This window comes from Microtus ochrogaster, chromosome 5, assembly GCF_000317375.1.
Source record: "Microtus ochrogaster isolate Prairie Vole_2 chromosome 5, MicOch1.0, whole genome shotgun sequence".
Lineage (NCBI taxonomy): Eukaryota > Metazoa > Chordata > Mammalia > Rodentia > Cricetidae > Microtus > Microtus ochrogaster.
The window spans coordinates 51,587,271-51,596,939 of record NC_022012.1 but is presented as its reverse complement, the minus strand read 5'-3'; the positions used below and the strand labels follow the sequence as shown (position 1 = coordinate 51,596,939).

The following is a 9,669-nucleotide window of genomic DNA, read 5'->3' as shown; positions in this document are numbered from 1 at the left end:
AGACTCGGGGTGTCACTGGGATTCTGAACCCTCAGGGTAGTCGCCAGCCGGATTATAAAGACTTTCTATTGGTTTAAACCTATAGAAAGCAGTCTTCCCTGGTGAATATCCCACAATATCATACCGATTTTCTCAGTGTCTCCCACAGAAATAATTGGTCTGTTTCTATAATGAGTACACTGGAGGTTCCTTCTCAGGTTCTATACGGCTTTGAGACACCTGGGGTTCGAATGAGAGAAAGGTGAAGAAACGTCACATCGTTGTTACAAAGCAGGTACCTATTCAGAAATCCGCTATTCCTGGTAATTACGAGTGTGGATTTGGAGGGAAGTGTCCTTTTCCACTTGCCATAGTTACTCAGAGACTCATGGGTAATGTAGTCCCTCACCTACGAGGCCATCCCTCTGGGGCTCAGGTAAACAGCTAGGTTCTGGCCTTGGTAGGCTCCTCTGTGCCACACTCTCCTGAGAACTTTGGCTTAGAAAGTCGCGGCCTGGCGTTGTGCTGACTCAGTCTCTCGGGCTGCGAGTTTGGTGTCGGCTTCCTGGAGAGGGTGCGAAATAGGAAGGGGAGAGTCGCGATCCTCGGAAGCGGGACCCGAACCCCTTTGCTCGCTGGAAGCAGAAATATAGGTGGATCTTGGTGGGACTGAGACGCAGTGCGAGGGCAGGCCGGAGCGGGTCTGAAAGGAGACTGCGGGACCCACCGTGCCCAGTCGGATCAGACGACCTGGACAGTGCTTTCACGGACTGCCCTAGGAGGTGTCCGGGTCTGTGACCCCAACAGAGGGCCATTACAGAAGCTCTGCCAAGAAGGTGAGAGCCCAAGATGGCGACTTGGGGGTGAGGGCGGTGCGTGTCTTTAGATTGCCAGGCTGGGGGTTGGGGGAGCGGGCTGCGGTGTGAGCTGACATTCCTGTCCTTGCTGCCAGTGATGAATCCTGTTACCTGTGTGGCTCTTTTTTTTTAGGCGGGGTTGGGGGTGGAAAAAGACCATTAATAGGAGACCAGACTACAGAACCGGGAATTTTCACTAGAATGACCCAGAAATCCCAAACAAGCCAAATCAAAAAATATCCAGGTTTAATGGGAGATCTGCGCTCTCGGGTGGCCCCGAGGGGGAAACGGGAGGCCACAGGAACGACCCCCGGGACGTATTCTTCTTTTGGAGGGATCATTTAAGTACCCTGGGGAAGGGGTCAGGACCTGGCCTGCTGGGATTTGAAGTCCAGACCAGGCCTGGGGGCTGGGATAGGTACGAGGGACTGGGACCTGCGCTCCCAACTTAATAGGGCCTGTGACCCAGAGTCGCTAACGGAAAAAGGGTGTTTGTTATCCTAATGAATTGACCCGAAATTCCTGGGTAAATTCTCACGTAGTGACTGTAGATCTTGTTGTGTATTGGCAATTGTATTCGTTAGATTTCCTGTCTCTTCACGAAGTGACTTTTTTTGGGCTTGACAATGGCCAGCTTGGCAGTCTAGGTTTGAGTTCTTAGCGATTCTCAATCAACGGGTCAAACGACCCTTTCACAAGGGTCGCATATTAGACATCCTGCATATCAGATATTTACATTATGATTTATAACAGTAGCATAATTACAGTTATAAAGTAGCAACGACGATAATCTTATGGTTGGAGGTCACCATGACATGAGGAACTGTATTAAAAGGTTGCAGCATTAGGAAGGTTGAGAACCACTGTCTTAGAAGGTTTTGTTTCGTTTTTTTGCAAGTCACCAGAGACAAGAAGGTCTCTCAGAAGATTCAAGTATTGAAATAAGAACATTTTCTTGGGAACAAAGTAGGGGGTTTCAGGTTCTGAAGGAGGGTGTTTCATCAGTAGGAACTCCATCCGGCTAGTGTGGAGGAAAACCTTTAATAAGAGACCAGGAAGTAAGTGCTGGGTCCTGGTAGGGAATTAGCTCTGGGTCCAGGCCTTAGACTGCTGCATCCTAACTCTACAGAACAGCAGGACCTTGTGATATAGCCCCTCTGACTAAAACTTACTTCGATTAACAGGGTCTGTCCATATCTTCATGGCATAATTGAAAGTTACCTGTACACCATGACACATTCACGTTTCAGAACAGAACAGTGGCCCATCTGGACTACCGATTCCTTCCTCGTTACCCTGATGCTCAGCCTACTATGTTGGTGGCCTGAAGAGGGAAGGATTGCTGAGCTGTGAATGAATTTGCGCTTTGGACCAGAATAGGAAGTGTGTTTATTGAGTGTAATGCAACAGAGCTGCAAGCTGGGCAGTGACTGTAGTACCATCTGCGTCATAGGCTGATAAGCTGTGGGTGGGGTTGGAGGCAGGGATATACTTGTTCAGCCAAGGGAGATTCTTTGTGTGCGTGCGATACATGATGTGTGAAGATGAGTCCACATAAGGCAGTGTACATCTCTAGGGAGTTAAGCAAGAGCTACCGTGGATGCAATTCCAGCTGTGTAATGGGCATGCGAACAGTCTCAGTCCTGTGAAGGTTCTCCGATGGGGACCTGCCCCACAGCAGGCAAGATCTACTATTAATGAACTAGTGCATTTGAGCGGAGGCAGCGTGTAGGTGCAACTCGTAGCTTTGCATGGCCTAAGCGACTGCTGATCCCATTGCTTAGAACAATTTCTGGGCAAAGCTACCACCTTCTCAGAAGCTAGCAATATATGGGTGGTAGGGGCTTGATCCTTTTCTACCAGCTTAGTTGAAAAAGATTGGCAAGGGCCTGGGAAATATTTGTTGTATCTGGAAGTTGTGATCTAGTGTGGATGGGTGCCCTGTCGCACCTGGGCTGAATCAGTGGTTGGTTAGTTTACTTTCCCCTTCCTCTTCCCTCAGTGTTTCCATTGTGTGAGCTCTTTCAATTAATCTTGTGTGTCTTAGTATATTGTCTGCATGTATGTCTGTTTACCATGCACTTAATAAAAACTAATGTTTGTGTTTTTTCTAATACTGATTTCTAGTTACCATGTGTACATGTCTTAAATTTGTGTGCTTCTGTTTTTGGTGTTGAAATCTAGTGTCTGAGTATGATCTGCAAATGCTTTACCACAGAACAAGGTGATCAGTTTTCAAACACTTTCCAAATACCTTGTCTTAAGTTTCCTATCCTTATTACCATCAATACATTTTAACCTTAAAGGCTAAAAACAGAAGTGTTTTATTTAATGCTAGCATTCTGTTAACCAAAATTCTTAAGAATGAAAATAATAGAAATCAGTCTCAGTTTTGTAAAATGCAAAATTAGATCTCATGAAACTTATGCATGTAAACCTATACATGTAAATACTACAAAATGCCACACTCACGTGAAAGTGGCAGCCTTTCTGTTTAAAAGCTTAGATGTTGTCTTTGTAGCCAGACATTACTTGTTTGAATCATGTGACTTCAGTATTCTTTCCTTTTCTGTTTTTTTTTTTTTTTTTTTTTTTTTTTGGTTTTTCGAGACAGGGTTTCTCTGTGGCTTTGGAGCCTGTCCTAGAACTAGCTCTGTAGACCAGCCTTTTTTGGTTTTTCGAGACAGGGTTTCTCTGTGTAGTTTTGAAGCCTGTCCTGGAACTCACTCTGTAGACCAGGCTGGCCTCAAACTCACAGAGATCCACCTGCCTCTGCCACCCAAGTGCTGGGATTAAAGACATGTGCCACCTGGCGACTTCACATATTCTTATTGTGATTTTCAAACCTTAGGCATCTGGCTACAGAATACTTTGTATTGTGTTTGCCATGCTTGGAAACTATTTCCTATTATATGTTAAAATAATTGAATTCTAAATCATTAAATGTATAAACCTTTCTTGTATAACACATCAACAAAAATATTGCTTTGAAGAACAATTTAATTTTTTTTTTCTCACATTTCTGTAGGTCGATATCTGGACTGGTCTCCGCTGGGAAGTTTCTGTATTTTCCTGCCTTGAGTGACGAATGAGGTTTGATTCATCAGTGCTTTGAGACTGCTTCATTCAGGGTGTTCTGTCTCACATTTAGTGGTTCCTGTTTTCATCAAGCCGGCACCAAAGCTCTTCACAGTACACCTGTGCCTAGTAGGGAAGTACTAGGCAGGAAATACTTTTTTTTTTTTTTTTTTTTTTTTTGTGAGACAGGGTTTCTTTGTGTAGCCCTGGCTGTCCTGGAACTAGCTCTTGTAAACCAGGCTGACCTCGAACTCACAGAGATCCACCTGCTTCTGCCTCTGGGATTAAAGGCGTGCTGGGATTAAAGGCGTGCACCACCACCACTCAGCAGGAAACACCTTTCTTTTCTTTTTTTTTTTTTCAAACAATATTCTGTCTGTATGTATGCCTGCAGGCCAGAAGAGGGCACCAGATCTCATTACAGATGGTTGTGAGCCACCATGTGGTTGCTGGGAATTGAACTCAGGACCTTTGGAAGAGCAGGCAATGCTCTTAACCTCTGAGCCATCTCTCCAGCCCAGGAAACACTTTTCAAGCTTAGGTTGTTTTCGTATTTACTGAGTTCACTTGGTCAAATGAGTCAAATGGCTCATAGTAATCATGGGAATTAAATGGGGGTGTAGATACGTGGAGATGCCCCATTTGGAAACATTACTGTAGCAATCAATGCCCTATAAGAAATGTTCATTGTTTTTTTTTTTATCCTGTATAAACATGGGCAAAAAAAAAAAATCTTGCAATCTGCATATTTTCCATGGAAATGAGCTATATGAAGGAAGAAGTAATGTAGAGGAAGTGCTTATATGGAGCCCATTTGGGTGGATTGTAGAATATTTCATGTAACAGGTGCATTTCTGCGTTAATGATAGGGAAAGCATAATTTCTGTGGTTTCAATTATTAAGTACTTTTGGAAGGGAATGTTGTTACCAAATTGTTCATTATTTGCTGATGTTAGTGCTTATGAATTCAGCCATAGCTTTCATGTGTAACGGCTCTGAATGTACTTGTGAGCCCATTGTAAATGGTATCTTTGTTGCACTTTCTTCTAGATGGGACTATTTTCTTTTGCTTTTTTTTTTTTTTAAGATTTATTTATTTTTGTGTGCATTGGTGTTTGGCCTGCATGTATGTCTGTGTGGGGGCTTCAGATCTCTTGGAACTGGAGTTACAGACAGTTGTGAGCTACCATGTGGGTGCTGGGAATTGAACCTGGGTCTTCTGGAAGAACAGCTGTCTCTCCAGCCCCTAGGAAATTTTCTTACAATTTTTTTCTTCTTCTTTCAGCTAATTGCATAGTGTTTTGAGCGGAGACTCTAGGACCAACCATGGATATCCTCTCACTCTCATGACTCTACCCTGGTCTCCTTTGCTCAACTGTGCTTCTGGATCACCTGTGTGTTTTCGAGGGTAAAAACACAAACAAGCAACTTACAGACATCATGAATGAATGTGTGGTGAGTTGTTTATTATACCCCGCTTGGATACATATTGCTATTTTATTTATAGTCTGACCATCAATAATACCTGGCCAAATCTATGGAGAGAATTCAACTTCAACTCCTATTAGTAGTAATTATGGCAACAATTAAGAAATTATGGTTTTTCTTGTTGCTGTACATTATTCATATTTCTCCCAGGTTGAAAATATCTTGGATCACTGTCATTTCCACCACGAAGCTTTTCCAGTTATGGAACTGGATAAGATCATGGTCGAGTGTCTGTTAACCTCCCGTCCATACTCATCCAACACTCAGGAGAGGACAAGGGTGGTGGGATGTAGGGCTGCCCTGTGTATACTGACTTGGGCATATATTCCCATTAGACAGCCAGGACAGTTCTTTGCCGAAAGCCTAGTCCAGGGCCATGCTTTCATGTGTCTTCATTCAGCTCTCTGGCTCTTGCAAGTCTCTCAACTGATACTCTTTTTCTGTAGAAAATGGCTCCATTTGCAATTAACCATCTTTTTTTCACTAACGTCAGCCAAATACTCAGACTCTTTTTACTTTTAATTTGTGTGTTTGTATACATTGGGGCTTGAACCCCGTGTCCCATGAACATTAAGCATTTGCCTATTATGAACTACGCCCTGAACTGTCCCCGTTTCTACTCTCCTACCTTCCTTGCCTTCTTTTTTCCTTTCCTTCTGTCTCTCTTTTTAAAAACTTTTTATTAATTTGTGGATTTCATATCATCCTTCTCAATCCCATTCATCTCCCCGTTCCTTCATATCTGTCCTCTGTTCTTAAAACCTGCCCCTTCCTCCCCCAAATAAATTTTAAAAGGAATGGAAAGAAAAATCTCATTGTGGAAGCGGTCGTGTGGCATATTGAGTCACACAGTATACCTGTTAGTCCATATATCTTTACTTGCAAGTGTTCATTGCAAGTCATAGGTCATGAAGAGTCAGAGGTCAAGAAGCCTCTGGTTTCTGCTACATTATTGACACTGGGCCCTCACTGGGACTCTACTTAGATATCCTGTTGTTGCTCTGCTGTGCAGATCCTGCAGCTTTGGATCTCTAAGACTGGCCTCTTCATGTCCTCCTGCAGATCGTAGATGGGGTGAATGATGGCATGGGCCAACTTATTTTTATTTTTTTAAGCTTTTAAAATTGATCTTATTTAGCTATATATTTTTCTCTGCTCCCTTCCCTTTCTCTCCCCTCCCCTTCAACCCTCTCCCATGATCCTCATGCTTCCAGTTTACTCAGGAGATCTTGTCTTTTTCTACTTCCCATGTAGATTAGATACATATATATGTCTCTTAGGGTCCTCATTGTTGTTTAGGTTCTCTGGGATTGTGAATTGTAGGCTGGTTTTCTTTGCTTTATGTCTAAAAGCCACTTACGAGTGAGTACATGTGATATTTGTCTTTCTGGGTCTGGGTTACCTCACTTAATATGGTGTTTTCTAGCTCCATCCATTTGCTTGCAAATTTCAAGATGTTATGTCTTTATGTGGTTTGGGTATCAGGGAAATTGTAGCCTCATAAAAACAGTTTGGCAGTGTTCCTTCTGTTTCTATTGTATGGAACAATTTGAGGAGTATTGGTATTATTTCTTTGAAAATCTTGTAGAATTCTGAGCTGAAACAATTTTGAGCTGAAACCATCTGGTCCTGGGCTTTTTTTGGTTGTGAGACTTTTGATGTCTGTTCCAATTTTTTTTTTTTAGCAGTTATAGGTGTATTTAATTTGCTTATCTGGTCTTGATTTAATTTTGTTAAGTGATATTTACCCAGAGAGTTGGGGATGGACCAACTTATAGCCCATCATGATGCCTGGGTCTGGATGGTTACTGGATTGGTCAGCCTGCCAACTCTCCCTCATCCTCACTACCAAGGTGAGCGCTCTAGCACTGCCCTGGCTAGTTCATCCTTTATAGCAAGCAGCAAAGGGTGGGATTGGTTCTCCTGTTCTCACATCCCTAGGGATAGCCCACCCACACCTACACCACCAAGGCCAATTGTACTATGTTGCCCGGGTGAGTGAAATTCAGGGGCCACTCTCTTAAGTGCTGCAGATGGTGAGGGGCAAGGCCAGCTCTTCTTCCTGTCACAGGCAAGGGTTGGTGGGTAGGGCATCTCTCCCAATATGGCAGATGAGGGGTGGGGTCATATTTCCCATGCTCACATTCTTGGGGCCAGCTCATCTGTGCAGGCATCAACAGATGTGTGTGTGTGTAAATCTCTTCCTTACCCATGCCACTGTGTGCTAGATGAGGAGCAGGGCCAGATCGCCCATGTTCAGGTTCTTGCGGTGGCTCATCCATGCCCCCATCAACATGTTTAGCTCTACTGTGCTGTCCAGGAGAGGTGCAGGATCAACTCTCTTGTCTGCTGCAGGTGCCAAGGGGGGAGGGCATCTTTCCTTCTCCCACACCACTGCATGGCAGATGAGGGGGGCAGGATCAACTCTCCCACTCTCATGACCTCAGGACCAGCTCACCTGCACCCTGTTAACAGGATCAGCTCTATTGTGCTGCCCAGGTGAGGTGCAGGACCAGTTCTCCCTAGTGTTGTAGCGAGTGAGGGATAGGACCAAGAGGCATATAAAACTTAGCTATTGCTGCCATGAGGACCAGTGTCCAGTAGCTCAGAGATTGAAGGAGAAGCCACAATACCAGTGAACTTATTAATAAAGTATGCCTTTAAATTGTTTTCCAAGATATTTTTTTAAAATATTTATTTATTTATTATGTATACAATGTTCTGTCTGTGTGTCTGCCTGCAGGCCAGAAGAGGGCACCAGATCTCATTTCAGATGGTTGTGAGCCACCATGTGGTTGCTGGGAATTGAACTCAGGACCTTTGGAAGAGCAGGCAATGCTCTTAACCGCTGAGCCATCTCTCTAGCCCCAAGATATTTTTTTTATTACCTCAAAGACAATAACAAAAACATCTTAGCCTAACCTTAAGTCATTTGTTAAAGCTTTGTTTTAGCTATGATGCACACCGAAACCTGTGAACACATCTCCCAACATAAAGATTAAAAGAATTTGAGCTAGCTCGGCTTTTAGCATTCAATTGTTTTTCTTTTCTTTTTTTTTTTTTTTGTGTTTAATTCTTCATCCTTTATTCCTTGTATCAACAGATTAAACAGGTAGCATTTCCCCAACTACTGATCTAGCAATGTTAAGAAGCACCAGTAAGTTTCACAGAGTAACATTCAGTAACCTCTTTAAATGTAATTTTAATCCTTATTATAAGCTAAATAAAATAATTTAATGCAATACGCTAAATACACACAAAGCCTGCATATCCTTAACTATGAAAATGCTTGCACAGTCACATACTAGTTAAATCAACTATACATTTTTACAATGAAATTACTTACATTTATGTCAATAGAACACCACCCAAAACATCTGTCCTGACTCAGGTTTATAAGCTGTGCCATCCCTGCTGCTGAAAGCACTTGTTTTAGAAACTACTGTTGCCAAGGAAGATGAGGTCCATTAACACTTAACAAATAGTAGTTTCATTAAAAAAAAAAAAAAAGAGTTCTTTTAGAAAAGAATATTAAAACAAATAAGCATTCTTACAAGAACTTAGTTCCTTAAAAGAAACACAAACCAGTTCATTCTCTAAGAATTTCTCCCGCCACTGTCATAAAAACTTGCAATACATAAAGCGCGAGTCTCAACTTTCATAAAGCCAAAAGGACATTTAGATTACATGTTATGCAGCCATGGCATAGAGCTTGGCATACACAAGTCTACAAAACACTGCCTTTTCAGATGGAGCTGCACAACTGGTGACACATTCAGAAGTCACTGAATCCCGGTGAAGGATTCAGATATAAAGGCAGGCAATGAAAGGCTCAAGTTACAGAGCGAGAACTGAAGGCCTCCTTCATTGCATGCCTAGCCATCGCATTACTGTAGACAAGTTAGAATGTATGGTTTCCAAATAAAATATCAAAATTTCAGATATTACAAACGGTGTCAAGATCCATAGTTGGCTTCGTCAAAAGCTTTTCTAGCCCGCTTCAATTCTTCATTCATAGTAAGTAAGTCTTTAACTCTGGCAAACTTTGGGTCCTTCGAATCAGGAAGACAATATCTTCAGCTTGCACTCGACCCTGTCTCCCGATTGACATTGCCTTGTGAGTCATTTCAGTAATGAACTCCATGACAAGGTCTTCAAGAATATCGGCGCATGCCTTTAATCCCAGCACTTGGGAGGCAGAGGCAGGCGGATCTCTGTGAGTTCGAGACCAGCCTGGTCTACAAGACCTAGTTCCAGGACAGGCTCC

General features: G+C 42.9%; 1 protein-coding gene and 1 pseudogene across 1 annotated transcript in view; one reads left to right on the top strand and one right to left on the bottom strand.

The window, feature by feature from the left end:
* Positions 1-405: 405 nt before the first annotated feature.
* The window catches only part of LOC102000020 (zinc finger protein 717-like), a 14,649-nt gene continuing 5,385 nt past the window's right edge, over positions 406-9,669 (top strand). The window contains exons 1-3 of the mRNA XM_013346354.2: positions 406-815; positions 3,865-3,929; positions 5,200-5,369. Of these exons, the coding sequence (XP_013201808.1) occupies positions 5,355-5,369 (15 nt within the window). The 5' untranslated portion in view covers positions 406-815; positions 3,865-3,929; positions 5,200-5,354. The remainder of the gene's footprint in view (positions 816-3,864; positions 3,930-5,199; positions 5,370-9,669) is intronic.
* LOC101999755 overlaps positions 7,783-9,669 on the bottom strand; it is a 3,804-nt pseudogene continuing 1,917 nt past the window's right edge.